The following is a 17682-nucleotide window of genomic DNA, read 5'->3' as shown; positions in this document are numbered from 1 at the left end:
CGAGAGAAGTACCACACCATAAATGAAAAATAAATAAGCAGCTAAGAAGACAAGCAAAACACAAGACAAATTATGGGTGAGTGAACTAATTGCTAGGAAAGGATACATTGGGTTAAAACTAAACTAGATAGCAAGACAAATTAATACCAATCCAGTTACTAGTTAACAAACCAAGTTACATAGCAGATAATACAAGACACCATAAGATATCAATGGTAGACAGTTAATACTCCCTAGCCGAATAGGTGTCCATTTGTATACTCTAGTAACGAAACGTGTCTTCAGTGAAGTAGCAAGATTACAACTGTCCCAGCGAATCCGAAAACGGTAGTGCAGGAGAAGAAAATGCACGAGGTTTCCAACCCCAGGCTAATCAAGATGTACTTAGACCATCCAGGTATAGAGAAGAAGCCAACTAGATTCCTCCTATCAACTTAACGTCCGTCCTTCATCTCCACAGCCCCGATCCGGAAGCGAGCGCTGAACTAATTGCTAGCGGAGACTTGGGATTGACTCCCTTGGCTCCTTGGCATTTTTAGTGTTAATGCTATTACTCCCTGACTCCCCGTCTCCCTGAGCCGAATAGTGTTGTAATCTTGGTGGGTTGGAGTGTATTATAATAAGGCCCAAGCCCAAGCTCAAACCTACACTAGTGTTGTCGGGTGGGCAGTGTGGAAAAGGGCACAAACCCATCTACGTCCCCATTCCCCAGAGCCAGAATCCAGTTCACCAAGGGCTACGGGACCGGGAAGTGAGGACCCCACATGTGATCGTGATGTGAACTCTCAGAGAACTGAGTCTGAGGGTATGGGAGCCAGCGTTGATCAGGTCCCACTCCTACCTTGGACATTACAGGAATGGGTCGCTGCTCTGTCCTAATCAGTGCTCCAGTTCTCAGTACCAGAAATCCGAGTGACCCCTACATGCACATCTCCCGTAGAGACATGTTTCGAATACACACGGTTGTGATGCGCTGTAGGGTCGAATATACGGTTATGATGCGCTGTGGGGCGCGTTTTATAGGCGCCGATGCGAATTCCAGAAATCCACCCACACCAATCCGATTCAGCAGAGCTTACATCTGCGCCCCACAATGTCCCAATAATAGTACATGCTGCCGTGTATTGAAAATATCTCCTAATAATAGTAGAAGAATCGATGATGTCATCAACGACAGCGATCCCACCAATTCAAATTTCAAACTGTCATACCGAAAAGGCAACGCATGATACCTAAAAAAACTGGAAAACAAAATGCGCGAAGCACCGATACGTATTCCCCCGCTTGCTTGTGTCATTAAAAGCTACCAAGCACGGCCAATCCGAAAGGACACGCGACACGCGACACGCAATATCGCTATTCTTAACATTGTTCCTCTCAAAGGAATTTTGACAAACAGGGAGGGAGCGACAGGAAGAGCGGCAACGATGGGGAAGGATCTCAGCGAAGATCAAGTGGCCTCAATGAAGGAAGCATTCTCGCTATTCGATACGGATGGCGATGGCCGGATTGCAGCGTCGGAACTTGGGATCCTGATGAGATCTCTGGGAGGAAACCCTACACAAGCGCAACTCAAGGAGATCGTAGCTCAGGAGAAGCTGACCTCCCCTTTCAATTTCCCTCGTTTCCTGGAACTCATGAGCAAACACATGAAGTCCGAGCCCTTCGATCGCCAGCTCCGTGACGCATTCATGATCATCGACAAGGACTCCACCGGTTACGTTACCGTCTCCGAACTACGCCACATCCTAACCAACATTGGTGAGAAGCTCGAGCCCGCTGAATTTGATGAGTGGATCCGTGAGGTCGATGTTGGATCCGATGGTCGGATCCGCTACGAAGATTTCATTGTCCGGATGGTCGCCAAGTGAGATTTTATTATATAGACAAATATTCATCAGTTTCATACCCAATTAATTGTTGTCTGTAGTTGGTACGTTCTTTCAATTTTTCTTGTCTGGGATTTGGGGTTTGTTTGATTTTCTAGATGGTGGTTGCTATCCCTTTTTTTGAGTTGTCAATTAAAGCAATGGTGATTAATTGGGAGATCTGGGGTAATAGTTGTTCCTGGCGTATTCGCAGATTATCTATGTGCATAATATATAAGCATGTATCTGCACCCTTTTTGAATTTTGCGGTTTTAATATAATTTGCAGTTTGTTTATTTGTGAGGATCCACAAGGTCATGAATGCATTGGGGTAATGTTACTGAAAAAACTAAGTGGCAGCATGTGGATTTTTTTCTTCTATTTGTCTGTTCTATGGAACCTTCTCAGAGGAAAATGTATAAAGTTTCTAATGGGAGAAAATAGAATTGCAACGTAGTACATAACCAACTAAAGGAGAATGGTCGGAACTGAAATTGTTCTCTATATTAATTTTTGTACATATGACTTCTTATCTGGAATGTGATCCTCATTCACCAATTTTGAAGTTTTCCATAAAAATAAATTTGCAGAATCATAGTTGGATTGCTATTGTAACATTAAAAAGTATTGGGCTTTTAGTATTATAGTATATGCTTTGAAATGACTGGCTTTGGATGGTGTTTATTAAAGATGAAACCTAATCCTGGAATATTAGTTAAAGCATAGACCTGGAACGGCATTGAGATGTTGATACCCACAGGAATAGGTAGAAACAAAGTAAACTTTGATTACTACTTGATTGACAATCCTGGCCCCTTGGGTGTAGACGGAGTTTATAGAGGAGCAGCAGAGCAGCTGGTTAGATTACTCTTATACATTGCCAGCTGGTAGTAGAAGCTTTCTTTTCTTTTCTTTCCTTTTAGACAAGTACTGTAGTGCATCTGAACAGAACAGGTACATATGATCCTTTGTACACCAAAGAACTGTACAAGGGAGAAGGGACCCATAAAAAACCAAACCAGATTAACCAATCAGTCCACACCTCCCATCACAAGATATGTAATTTAAGGAAAAAAAGCAGCAACCATCAAGTATCATTATATTTAAAACCCGTGGTAGGGCATACCCTTGAATAATCTTTGTATAGATAACCATGAACACAAGGTGCTTTTTAACCTGTTTAGCACGACTTCAATAGAATTTACCCCGTCCTCAAAAATTCACTCATTTCCTTGAGACCATATACACCAGAAAATCACTAATGGTGTAATTCCCCAAACCACCTTGCTCTTCTCACCAAGTCCAGCCAGCCACCAGTCCTTAAGAAACTTGTATAATGGATTCAGGGAAGCAACCTCTCCAGCTAAAAGCACCTCACATTAGGGCCCAGACTTCTCTAGTAAAACCGCAGTGCAAACAATGTGGTCTGTAGTCTCTTCCTCAAGTCCACAAAGGACACACTGATGTTGGACAAACTTTCAACCGGCACAGTCAATGTTCTCCAGTCCATACCTCTCCTCACCAACCTGTCCTTTGTAAGATACTTAGCTAATGCCACAATCCAACACAAGAAGGCTACTTCATGTGCTCACCAAAGTAAGGAAAGTCATCTGAGAACTGCCTGCTTGGATTGTTGAAGAAACATTTCACAGAAAAAGAACCTGATATCTCCCACAGATAGATTCTTCTCCTCTTGCCCCATATGTGGAAATATGCTTTGTAATTTGAAAAGCAATTGAGACATCAATTCTATTACCTATTTACCCAGTAGAAGAAGAAGCTTTCTTTGAGCAAAACTATGCTCTGTCTTGTAAGAATTGCCGTGGACCTAAATCTGGTTATGGTATAAAGCTGCTTGCAAATCCATAGTAGGATGATGCAATCATCAATAGTTGAGTTCTTAGACATTTCACTGAAGATAGTAGATCACTGGCTTCCATAATGAATGGTTTGTTCATATTGAATGAACGAACTATTGCACAAGAATGTATAGAGAAGCCCCAGGAGTGGGGTGTTATTCCTTTGCAATCGTCTTTATTTTATGTTGCTTGTCAGCTAGGTTTGCACTGCATTTCCCTCCTAAGGTTATCAGTGCTCCAGGTTGGCCCAACAGATGAACTGATTATAACTTATTACACAGGATCTGGGTTTGCATTTGAGTCATCAAAAAGATAAGCTTTGTGCATGCCCTTTTTGGTCTGCCCCTAGCCCTTGACTCCTAATTATAACAAGATAGGAATTAGTTTTACCTGTTTGGAACCTAGGGGTGCTCACAGTTTGGTTAACTGAACCATGGGCCTTTTTTTGTAACCGAACCGGTATTATCGATTTTTGGAAAACTGGTAACCGAAACCGAACCGAAGCCAATCGGTTAGCCATTGGTTTGCTTCGTCAATTTTTTATTTTTACAATATATATTATAAAAATATACATAAATATATAATGAAAATTTATAAATATATAATATTATATTTTAAACAATAAATAATATATCACATATTATAAATCTATATATTTATATATAATGCATATTTGTTAATTAATAATATATAATATAATATATATAATATACATAAATAAATATAGAAATATATGTATACCAGTCAGTTTGGTTTCAGTTGGTTTTTTCGGTCGGTTCGGTTTTTCAGTTTTTTTGCTCACCCCTATTGGAACCGATTAAGACTGGAACCATTTTGTAAATACATTCGTCTTCACAATGATATCCCTACTTTTTTGTGCTGGGATCTTCTACAAACAAGTCCTATTTTTCTTGATTGTGTCAAGTAGCATATTTTATATGTCTTGTTTTTCCACTTCCCAACATTACCTGTGTCCCAGTGCCAGTAGTTCCCAACATTTCACCATATTCCATTATGTTCAGTGCCATGAACTATTAAAATGTGTTTCTTATGTTTTTATACCTTATTTATGGTTCCTGATGTATCCATTGATCCAAAAAAAAAGTATTCATTCATAAGATATGAGTTGTGGAACCATAGGTGGAATGAAGGTTCTAGCAGATTGGCTCTACTTCCAGCTAAGAACCTAGAGCTTGAATGTTATTTTATTAGGGATACATTGAGGTGGTTGCTTTACCATTATTTACATGATTACATTAATTATTACCCTTGTAAATGAAATTGAGACATTATGAATTTTGAAAGTGTAAAAAGTTATGATGTACCATCTGGATCTTTGTTTTCCTTCTGCATTGTTAACTTGTTAGATCATACGTTTATAAGAACTAGGAACCTAATTTGTAAAATTGAAAAATCATAAAAAAAAGCATTTATCAAAAAAAAAAAAAGAACTAGGAACCTAATTTGTAACTGAAGGATCTTTTGTCTAGGTAAGCTTGCTTCAAGGCTCTGTAGTATCATGACAGTTGTAGGTCAGGCTTGTTCTGGCTAAACTAAGGTCTAAATTGCGGCTACACAGTTTCCTCCAAAAGCAAGGAAGGTTTAAGTGTGTGAAAATGCAATCTGTAGGTCCTAATGCTACTCTAGACAATTCTCTGGATTCCAGCCAAATTTAGTAGTCATATATATGCACAAATGCACAAGACTGTCCATGAGATCATTGACCAGACATTCACAAGTCGGAAGTAAACGATGCAACTAACTGTTGTCCGATATGGTTGATGGTCATAGTTATACAGGATAATGTTAGTTTGTTTCATTCCTACTAAGGAAATGCTGAATCTGGGTTGGTTGGCATCTACATTCTAAAACAATGCAAAGATGAATAATTGTAATTGCTTGTTCAGTCGGTATAGGTGTGGTGATTGATGCATTCAGCTTTTGTTGAATTGAATGATGAATTGAATTCATTGTTAAATAAGGAACCAAATGGGTGAATGCATCGGTGAGTTCTAGCTGAAGTTTCCCTGTTGCTCAAGAATAGCTGAAGTAGCTGAATTGAACCTGAATGAATTCTTGCATTGTCAATAGAGGTAATGTTTATATGAATTATGAAGTAATATATTATCAGCATGCAGGCATATAAGTATTACATGATAACTTCATCAATGGATCTATAAATTGCTAATGGTAGGTCCTAAACTTCTCATAGTCACATGGCCTTTAGAGAGCTTCCAACAAATTTTTAGACCAAAAGAAAGTTATTTGAATAGAATCTATTGTTTCCACCAAGAAAAGAAAAAGATTGCAGGCAAACCCTTGCAAATGCATGGGGTTTGAATACAAATTTGGTTAGGTTTGGGGTTGGGGTTGGCAAATTTGGGTTTTGACATGGTTTGGTTCCAGGTCAAGATCCACGTTTAGGGTTAGTCTTGGGTTGTCACTTAACCCCATTCAACCCATCTAATTTGTACTCACGTTTTATTAGAAAGGGTCATAAGGGGTTCAAAGATATTTAAGAGAAAATAGGGATTTAATGGGGGAGGGAGGATATTACAAACTTGACTACTGAAAAGGGAGAGGCAGATTTAAGGATGATATTATTAGAGAACAGTAATGGTAGGTTTTGATAGAGAAAATTAAGACATACGAGGCCTTTGGCCTCCACACTCCTCTTTCTATTACATACATAGATTGCAGAGTATCAATGCAAGTAAACATGTGTTGGTCTATACATATAATAACATATTGACATAGTGAAATGATGGAATGATGGAATCACTCTTTCTATTATATATAATTATATATAGATTGCATCTTTCTTCATACATGATACATATTGACACACGATGAAATGATGGAATCACTAAGAATCTGCTTGGTTTTCAGGAATAGGGGTCCGGAATTGGTTCATTCCAATTCTAACTGTTTGGTTGGGTGGAATCAGAAAAGTCCACTCTCATTCCTGGTAGAATGGCATTCCTCCATTTGAGGGAATGGCCATTCCCTCCCCCTCCCGTGGGAATGAGAATCCATTCTAGCCAATTCTGATTCTGATTCCAGTCTGAACCAAACAGGTGAGGGGTATAGAGCACTTCTATTCTGATTCCGAGAGATTTCAATTCTGATTCCAATTCCAACTACGAATCAAATAGACCCTAAAAGATTTGACATTGCACCACTATATCATGCCGCCCAACCCAGTAACTTAAAAGGTTCAAACATACTGAGAAATGTGGAAACTTGAACGTGGAGTTATTTTTTTGGCCCTGTTATTTACCCGGGTAAATGCAGTTACCTGGGTAAGTTTTTCCTGGGAAACACTTACCCGAGTAAGTGCATTTACCCATGTTCTTTTATTTCTCATGTAAATAAGGCAATGACCGTTTTAATCATAAAAATCTATTATTAAAAGGGGTATTTTTGTCTCACTCAAGTGTTGACAGCTTTCGTCTTGGGTGGGAAAGTTATTTATCCACTTAAGAGATGGGTATCACTTACCCGGGTAAGTGGTACACAGGAAAATAAACTTTTCCTGGTCCCTACATAAATCTAAAAAAAAAAAAAACATGGGATTCTTGGTCAATGGGAACCAAAATTCCATTGACCAACTTTCCTCCCTCTCAAAATCTAAAAAACAGAAACACCCCCTTTATTTTTTTTTTAAATCTTTTGGCTGTTCCTGGCATATAATACCCAATTGCATATAATAGACTCTAGTTGTTTTATACTTTTTTCTTCGTAATGCATCTAAACCAATATTTCTATAATTGCCCATCAAGCTTTTAGTACATATTCAAATGCCCAACTATAAAATAAAAGCAAGTTACAAGCAAAATTTCCATTCAAAATTTCAAATCCAACTCTTCAACTTGGATTAGGAAGACTAGGATGGGCATTGGGCTATAGAATTTGCTTTCTCTGAATCACCATGTGACCATGAAGTAGGTCACTTATGCTAGTTCAAACATCTGATTGTATAAATTTGTCCGTTAAAAGGGGTTAATAACAAAAATGCTAATGCATTAGAGTTGGGGATTTCATTGAAGAAACTGATTCTTAGTCGGTTATTTAGTGAGATTTGAAAGATGATGAGGCTTTTTGAACACTACCACATGGTTCAAAAAGACAGTGGCCAAGTGATTTTATTATATGTAACCGACCAAGGGCTGGTTCATTGGTGTATAAGCTGGTTTGTTCCAGCGTTGATAGGGAATCAAACACTTAAGAGAAAAAGAGTGAGGGGGAAGTTATTAATGGTGCACAGACGCCTATTATGATTCAAAACCAATATTTCATTTAAAAAAAAAAAGGTGATATGGTTTTGGAACACAACCTAAATGTCCAATTGCTTCTTTTTTCAATAAAAGTTCTTTTTAGTAGAAAACAAAAAAAGTATGAATTAGTTGATCGTTTGCACTTGCATATTGAAGATCTTACGTAGCTTTGTTTGTTAGGAAATGTTCCAGTCACAACTTACAACAGCATACTCCGAAACTACCAACCATCTTGTTTAGAAAAACAGAACGAATTTGCTTTTAGCTAATTGGGTCACTCTTCTCAGTTGAGTTGGGCCATTCTTGGACCCCATGTATTCTCCAGCCTCACTAGTGGGTGGTTTTTATTACATAAGGGGTGAGCTACAGCTCATGTCTAATAACCCATTTCTTTCTCTACATTTCAAAGGGAATATGTAAGACAATGGGTAAAATGGCCCCATAAATCAAAGAAAGGGTATTTTGGAAACATATAAATGTTTAACAAGCATATAATAAGATAATAATAGACTAACAGTCAAATGGTAATCTTTTTTTTTTTTAAATTAACTGATAGAATGCTACGGATATGAAGAGTCCGGCTTCAGTCAGAGTAAAGCCTGTTCGAACAACCTTTACAGCCTTGCATTGGGAATATCTCCCTATTTATGTGCTTTACTTCATGGATAGGTATTCCCAATGTAAGGTTACAAGAAGCTATTGGAACAATGTGAGCATGGGCTTACTCTAACTGAAGCCAAACTCGGATATGAAAGTAGAGAAGTGTTTCACATGGACTTGTTGCAATGAAGGGGCCCAAAAGTCTCAAAAAGACAAGGTACCAACCGGTTGGTTGGTAAAGTTTCCTGTTGGTTGTAGCGGAGACTTGGGAACTAATCCTGCTTACACCTGGGTTGGGGAATGGGCTATCCCCCGCCCCCTACCCCCCTGATTGTGTAACCCTTGGAGCCAAAAACAAAAATGAGGCCCTGTTTGGTTCATGGGAATAGGGGTTTGGAATTGGAATTAGAACGGGTTTGGTTGGATGGTATCGGAATTCCATTCCCATTCCTGTTAGAAATGACATTCCTCCATTTCAGGGAACGGCCATTCCTTGCCCCTTCCTTGAGAATGAAATACCATTTCCGTTGATTCTAATACCCACTCCCATTCCTTGCCCGTTCGATTCCAACTATGAACCAAACAGACTCTCTAAAAGTCTCAAATGACGGATTGGTAATATGTAATTTACCCCTGAAAATGTTGAAATCTATATATTTCAATTGTCCTTGGGATCATTTGTGCATTACTTGAGAAAGTCTACAAAAAAACTTACCCGTGATTGGGTAGCACTTAAGGTTAAAAATATCGATACGGCTGATATGCTCGTATGGGTGTATCGGGCGAATCAATACTATTTTTTTTAGTTTTTTTATTCTTATTTTTGAAACCGGTTCAGGGGGCGGTTTAGGTCTCCTCCATCCCCTGAACCGGTCAGACCCCCGATACACCCACTATAGGGGCATATTGGTGGGGTCTCGGAACGATACGTATCAGCCGATATGAGCCAATACGTGTCGATACTTTGAACCTTAGTAACATTGTGATTATAGAAACAAGCTCACCCCAATCCAAGAGGATGGGATGGTTGGTTTAGTGGTTCCTCAAGCCAAGTCTAACTTGTAAAGGATCATATGTGGTGAGCGCCATTTGATTTATATATATATATATATATATATATATATATATATATATATTCTTTTGTTTTAAAAATATAAAAAAATAATCATTGCTTATCTTGATTATATTAATAAATCAATGCCTCTTATTTTAATGCATGTTATTATTACATTTAAAAAATATATTTAAGAGAGAGGGAGGGAGGGAGTAGTAATAATAATTACTATGTTTTAAAATTTACAGTCATAATAATAATTACAATATTTTAATAATTAACAGTATTAACTGTATTTATTAAAAATAATGTATTTATTAATTAATAATATTTTTAAACAATTATCAGTATTTATTCAAAAAATATTAAATAATGTATTTATTAAATAATTAAAGTATTTTATTAATTAACAGTATTAACTATACTTTTAATTAATATAGTAGTTTTAATAATTACAATATCATTTATGGAAAATAATGTACTTTTTATTAACAATATTTTTAATAATTACAATATTAATAATTAACCATATTTTACAATATTTTCAATAATTACAGTATTATTAATTACAATATTTATTAATTAATAGTGTTTATTAAAATATTGTATTTTACAATATTATTATTATTTATTATCGTTATTTATTAACTGTATTTTACAGTATTAATATTTTTTATTAATTCATTAATTAAATTTTGTTTAAAAATTTTAATTATATTTCAATCCTATGAGTAATATAATTAATTTTTTAAACAATAATTGAAAATAATTATATTTAAATTATTTATTTAAATATAATTTAAGCTATAAATAGCAGAAAATTACATTTAATGAACAGACATTATCGAAGAAAATAACTAAAAAAGGATTAACATGATTTCCAATAAATATGATAAATTATAACAATTAAAATTACTTTTTAAGAGAAGCTATTTATCTATTTTGTCGATTTTTTGCATTTTTCCTTTTTAAAGAGAAAGAGAGAGACCTTTGAATTTTCCAAGGCCTCTTATTTTAATGTATGTTATAAATACATTTCAAAAAGACATTTGAGAGAGAGAGAGAGAGAGAGAGAGAGTAGTAATAATTATTGTATTTTAATATTTACAGTATTAATAATATTTTTAATAATTAACAACATTTTATTAGTTAACAGTATTAACCATATTTATTCAAAAACAATAATAAATAATGTATTTTATAATTAATATAATGTAAATTATAATTTATTAAAAACAGCATTAACAATTACAGTATTTATTAATTGAAAGTAATTAAATAATTATAGTATTTTATTCATTAATAGTATTAACTGTACTTTTAATTAATACAATATTTTTAATAATTATAGTATTATTAATTAATTAAAAGTATTTATTGAAATATTGAATTCACTAATTAACAGTATTTTTCATTATTGTAGTACTTTTAATAATTATAGTATTTTAATTAAATAACATTATTTATTAAAAATAATGTATTTTTTATTAAACAATATTTTTAATAATTACAATATTAATTTTTAATCGTATGTTACAATATTTTCAATAAATTTAGTATTATTAATTACAAGATTTATTAATTAAGAGTGTTTATTAAAATATTGTATTTATTAAAAAATATTAATATTTTTTATTAATTCATTAACTAACATTTTTTAAAACTATTAATTAATGCAAGTTATAATTTAAATTGTTTAAATTATATTTGAAACCGTAAGTAATATAATTAGATTTTAAACTTTAATTAAAAGTAATTATATTTAAATTATTTATTTAAGTATAATTTAAGCTATAAATAGCAGAAATTTATATTTAACGAATAGAAATTAGCCAAGAAGTTAACCAAAAATAAAGTACCAATAGTTCTTCCATAATTACCCAAAATTATCAAAGAAATTACCAAAAATGTATTAACATGATTTCTAATAAATATGATAAATACAAAAAATTAAAAAAATGTAACCATTAAAATTACTTTTTGAAAATATGTACTAATTATCGATAATCTTCAACAAATAAATGTAATTAGTTCATAGTATATTTAAAATACATTTGTTTTTTCATATAAATTATAAATTATATAATTTGAACATTATAAATCCTTACCTATGATGATATTAATTTATAGTGTTATAATGGAATATAAAAAAAATGTATTTAATATTAGGGTAAATTACCAAGACCCCCTATACTATGGGGTATGTGACAAAAACCCCCTGTACTTTGTTTTGCGACAAAGACCCCCCTTGTACTATAACTGTGAGACAAAGACCCCCTTTCATTAGCCTTTCATCCAAAAAGGCCGTTGCAATATTTTTTAATCCCCATATTACCCTCAAACAAGAAAAAAAATGTTCATCTTCCCCGAGCTCACGATACACTAACAGCAGCGGTAGTAATCTCCTTTACCTCAGATTCCTTCACATTTCTCTCTTCTTCCTTAACTCCCGCGAAAACTTTAATCTATAGTAACTTCAACCCCATCTATGCAGGATTACCAGAGAGGTAACACCAATCTTCTAGACTTTCTTTTTGCATTTTTGGCGCTGCAACTCATTTGACTTCATCGAGAGTCTTAGTCTTGGTATCTCTACTCACCACAATGGGGTATGCCATTCAAGGTGAGTTCACTAAGGCTCCGTTTGGTTTGTGAGAAGATTTGAGTGGGATGGGATGGGAAAGTGTAAAAATTTACCTTTCCATTGTTTGGTTTTATATATGGGAAAATAATAGGAAAAACACTATAACGGGCTGGTTCTTTGCCGGAGTTGAGAAAGAAGATCTCCATGAGTTGCAACAACGAGAGTTGCCGAGAGTTGAAGAACAGAGGTCCATGAGTTGCAACGTATTGGGTGAAGATAGGAAGAATAGGAGTGCCCCTTGCAGATCTAGTGAAGACGGGAAGAATAAGAGTGTCCCTCGCAAATCACTACAGATCTGGTGAAGATGGGAAGAAAGTGAGGGAGAAGAGAGAAGAGGAAGCTGGAGGTAGATCGTTGCTACCCCTCGCATTTGTCATTGCCCCTCGCACTGGTTCCTTGTCAGGTAAAGAAGAAGGACAGTAACAATGATTCTTTTGATGGTAATAGTGGCTTCTCAAATTTTTCCACTGAGGTCATACGGGTTTGGTGCAATCCCAAATCAATGATTTTGGGATCTGACATCCCACATTTTCCTCATCCCATCCTTCTATTTTCCTCAAAACAAATGAGAGTGAAAAAATGGTAAGATCCATCATATGGATGCCAAAAAGGTTGCGGAATAGGTGGGCGAATTTCAAAAATTTCTTGCCATTCTTCCAACTGGGAATCATATTCTCTGAATTTTCCAGGATTTATCTTGAATCAAAACCGAATCAATTCTGAACCAAAAGAGAAGGGAAGGGATATACCTGATCCAGAGAAGCAGTATCTCCTAACGTTGGTGTTCACGCCCAAAGAAAATCCCAAGAACTGCTCCCACTGAAGATGACACAGTGATGATGGAACAGAACCAGTAGTGTTCGTCCCACGAACCAGGTTCTTCTGAAGAACTTGATGGAAGTAGTGAGCACCACACACAATCAAGAACTTTTCTTGATCGTCCCCCACAGAGAACTCGAACTGGCAGTGGATGGCGGCAGCTGCTGGAGGAGAAGGCTAGAGAAGAAGATGGCAAACTGTTTTTTCTTTCTCTCTAGGGTTTCTGAGATCCTATCTCAAAGTTGCATAGTGTTCTGCGAAATCCTTAGGGTTCGAATTCTTGTAATTTGAATTAGGGTTTCTACTCTTTTTTTAGTGATTAAGAAACCTCCTAATCCCATTAGGAGTTATCCTAATCCAAATCTGTATTTAGATAAGGAGTCTTCTTAATCCTATATGCTGATTAGATCAGCCCACTCCTGATCTCATCAGGAGGTTACCAAATTCAAATCCTTTTGGTCTCCATAAGTGGACTAGGTTAAGACCCAATCCTTTTGGCTTGACCTAATCTCAGATCCGCCCCTTTAAGTGACTGATCAAATCAGCCCAATTTGAAATGGGCTTTAGACCCAATATGTTTTAAATGCTCAATAGGCTTCCAAACTGCTGCCCAATTGGGCTTCTTTGTATGGCATGGGACCCAAGCATTGATCTACACATCAGTCACATGGGTTCGGCCCAACCTTTGTTACAACGCCTAGCCGAATTCACTGGAAAGCCCAATGAACCCCTTGAGCCCATCACATGGACTCTATGGGCCCAACACTTACACTAAGTGGTCCTTGGGCCAAGCCATCTTATAAAAACCCAGGGACTGTGGGCAGATGCAAGATTAGCCCATCAGGTATAACCCTAAATGGCCTTACACTCAACCTCTCAGCCCATAATGATCAATCACTGCCAAACAAGAGAGGACCTCTCCCTCGGCTGCAAGGAACAGTGTTGCACTATCTGCTCACATGGATTCCGAGAATTAAAACCATTTGCAAACATTTTGAAACCGTATATATTTATATATCTTATATAAATTTTGCAAAACAAAATTCCAATGATTGAAATCAACTGTCGGCAATATGGTTTCCATCAGAGAGAGTGCATCCCTGATCATTACCTTTGTCTGACAAAGGGGTTGATCCCATCACTATGATCACCCACTCATATGGGTTCATGAACCATCCCAACATACACAGGTTTTGACCCCCTCTAAGTATCTCACTGATTGGCATATCAAAGACAGCCCAATCCTCCACCTAGTGTAGTATCATAATCGAGTCTAAGGGTCAGGTGTAACTTTCCAGTTTTGCCCATTAATCTCCAAAGTCCAGGGCAATACTGGAAATCTGGTCCAGTTCAAAGATTTAAGTAATCCTACACTGCATGTGCCTTGGGTCTCAACCTAGCGGCTGAGATAGGCCACCCCAACATTTGGCAGCACACCAGTGTCAGCCTTGGCAGGATAAATCTCCCCAGACCTATCCAACGGCTGTGAACATTCTAAATTAACACGAGTCTCACTAAGTGTCCAGTTTAAAGGTCTTACACAGAAACAGATCGATGATGCACAATCCGATCGGTCCTATCTGCCGGTTACCTCGCTTCTGACGAGATCGAAGGTGCCTGAAACAAGGAAGAAAATGGAGACTTCCGGGGAGGAACCCGGTTGGAACACTCCGAAGCTCAAGTTAGTGCTCTTTCAGAAGGCAAGGGAAATGAGGAATTCTAAGACCAGAAAACGCAAGAATCACATACCCTCTTCTTTGTGAGACGGGGGCCTTTTATAATCACCCAGTGTGCTCACTTCCATGCCTTTGACAGTTCGGGCATCATTACCTCTGCCAGATTGGGTCACTTCCTTCTGTCAACTGTCAATTTGGGTGTCATAACCTCCACTGCCAGTTGCCAGTTCGGGTGTCATAACCTCCACTGCTAGTTGCCAAGGCCGCCTCTGTCCGTCTGGGATGGCGGTGGCAGGTGGCCGTTGGATGGCGGTTGTCATGTGTCAGTCCTCTGATTTGGAGCCAAAGTGGTCTTTTAATGTGAAGTCTCGAGTTTGGATAGGAGTATGGTTCGAATTGCCCCTAGGTGGGTAGTTCGGGTTTTCTGCCTTTGGTGCTCCTTGTATGGCTCAGGACCTCGAAGGGAGAGCTCAAGACTCTTTAGTTCGGAGCTCGGTTTGCAGGTTCCTTCGAGGGAGCTCGGCTCTCTTTAGCTCGGAGTTCAGATTGCAGGTTCCTTCGACGGAGCTCGGCTCTTTAGTTCGGAGCTCAGGTTGTGGGCCTGCTGCCATGCCGAATTGACGTTTCTACCAGGTCACTCTCGGTTGCTTCCACGTGTCGCATGGCTGAGGGGTCAGGTTAAATCTTCCTCCATCAATTGCCCCCCAATTCCCCATGCTCGGGGTCTTGACCCGACGTGGGGAGTTCACAGGATGACAGGTGGATTTGCCTCGGGACACTTTGGCCTTGATCAGGAACTTTTTTGGTCCAGTCTACTTGTGTTCTCGGCTCAACCGGGGTTGGCTTGGCTCGACCAGGGGTCAGTCCCGAGCTGCGTGTGGCTCACGCGCGCCAACGATTTTCAAATTTTTAAATTTTTGAATGTGCACGCCAAACAATTTCAAATTTTCGAACGTGCGCGCCAAAGTGTCTTTTCGTCGGGGGACCCCCAATCACTTTCCTCTGTTATCCTTCAGTGTTTGTTCCTTGAGCTCGCATCCGAGCCGGCCTACTCGCGTCACTCATCCATAGTTGGGTAGCTTTTCCTGGTGAGTCCTCAACCTTTGTTTTCGATGTCTAGTTTTAGTAGCACGGATAGCCCTCTGGATTAAATCCGTTGGCGACTTGGTCCTCCGCAAAATCATGGTACCTAAGCCCGGCGTTGGCAAACTCGGGCCAAACTGGGAAGAACCCTACCGAGTAAAGAGGGTACTCGGGGGAGCATACAAGCTCGAGACCCTGGAGGGTAAACAGATACCCCGGGCATGGAACATCGTCAACTTAAGACAAATTTACCTATAAATCATCAAACTAAGCAGGCCCTGAGCCACTACCAGAGCATAAGGCCCAGAATGCCGAGCTAACAAGGACCTCGGCACCGAAAGGGGCGGAATACCGAGCTAAAGATGACCTCGGCACCTCATCAACGAAAGCAATCTGCACAAGTATGGAACCCAAAGTACATAGCCCGGGCGGAGAACAGATCGAGCACATAGCCTATGTTAACTCGCCTCGGGGCTTAAGTCTAGCAGCCCAGGTATATACTCACTTCGGCAAGAAGAGGATATTTGCACAACTTTTGAACAGAAAAAGTACTTCATTGCTAAATGTTTGCTTTACAGTGTTGGAAAGGAAAAAGCAAAAAACAAACAAAAAAACACAAGCGAGCTTACAAGCCCAGAGGTCAATCTTCCTCGCCTTCAGAAGGGACTTCGACAACACCCGAAGGACCCGCTTCGTCTTCGGAATCCGCATCGTCATCAGTTGCAGCAGCCATCTCCTCAGTGATGCGCGAGGTGGTTATGGCGCTGATATCGAGGTCGGGGTACGTGTTCCTTATCATCCATCGGCTCAACTTGAAACCCCATCTGTACGAGCCCACCATCGTGTTGTCAAAGCGTTGCGAGGTGATATAATCCTCAACGGCTTTTGCCTTCACCTCCTCAACAGCCTAAGAAAAGATCTGCGGACGAGTGACGCGAGCTGGCCGGCTCGCGTGCTACTAGGTCGAGGTTGATACGTAGCTCGTCGTTATTAGTATTGTCATTGTATGCTTCCAATCGAAGTGAGGGGATTTCGATTTCGGCTGGGATGACTGCCTCCGTGTCGTAGGTGAGGTTGAAGGGAGTTTCTCCAGTGGCTGTCTCCTCTGTAGTTCGGTATGTCCATAGGACGCTGGGCAGCTCGTCTGCCTGTAACCCTTTAGCTCGATCTAGAATGGCTTTTAGTCCGCGGAGGATAGCTCTGTTCGTGACTTCTACCTGACCTTTTATTTGTGGGTGCGCAACCGACGTGATGTTTTGTCGGATCCCCATGCCTTGGCACCACTCTTGGAATTTGATGTCTTCGAACTGTTTTCCGTTATCGGAGATCAGCACCCGAGGTAGCCCGAAGCGGCACACTATGTTCTTCCAGAAGAAGTTCTGGACGTTTCGAGTGTTTGACAATTTTGTATGCCCTTAGCTTCAATCAGAATGATGTACTTTATGAGTTTATTGTAAATGAATAAGAGTGCATATTTGATTCATGTTCCCTTGATATGTTTCTGTGTAATACCCTTAAACTGGACACTTAATGAGACTCGTGTTAGTTTAGAATGTTCACAGCCAGTGCATCAGTCTGGAAGACCTATCCTGATAAGGCTGACACTGTTGTGCCACCAAGTCGGTTGGGGTGGCCTGTCTCAACTGCCAGGGTGAGACCCTAGGCACATACAGTGTAGGATTAATTGAATCTTTAAACTATACCAGATTTCCAACATTGCCCTGGACCTTGGAGATTGATGGGCAAAACTGGAAAGTTACACCCGACCCCTAGACTCAATTATGATACTGCACTAGGTGTCA

The 17682-nt window shown here is 38.4% G+C and overlaps 1 protein-coding gene across 1 annotated transcript; it reads left to right on the top strand.

Annotated features, from left to right (window-relative positions):
- The first annotated feature begins 1282 nt into the window (after positions 1–1282).
- On the top strand, positions 1283–2164 carry LOC104611387 (putative calcium-binding protein CML13). The gene has a single exon (XM_010278410.3). It carries the CDS (start codon positions 1428–1430, stop codon positions 1869–1871), a length of 444 nt encoding a protein of 147 aa, XP_010276712.1. The 5' UTR covers positions 1283–1427; the 3' UTR covers positions 1872–2164.
- The last annotated feature ends 15518 nt before the right edge of the window (positions 2165–17682 follow it).

Source organism: Nelumbo nucifera, chromosome 4 (assembly GCF_055504915.1).
Source record: "Nelumbo nucifera cultivar China Antique chromosome 4, China Antique-T2T, whole genome shotgun sequence".
Classification (NCBI taxonomy): Eukaryota; Viridiplantae; Streptophyta; class Magnoliopsida; order Proteales; family Nelumbonaceae; genus Nelumbo; species Nelumbo nucifera.
This window is presented reverse-complemented; position numbering and strand designations above follow the sequence as displayed.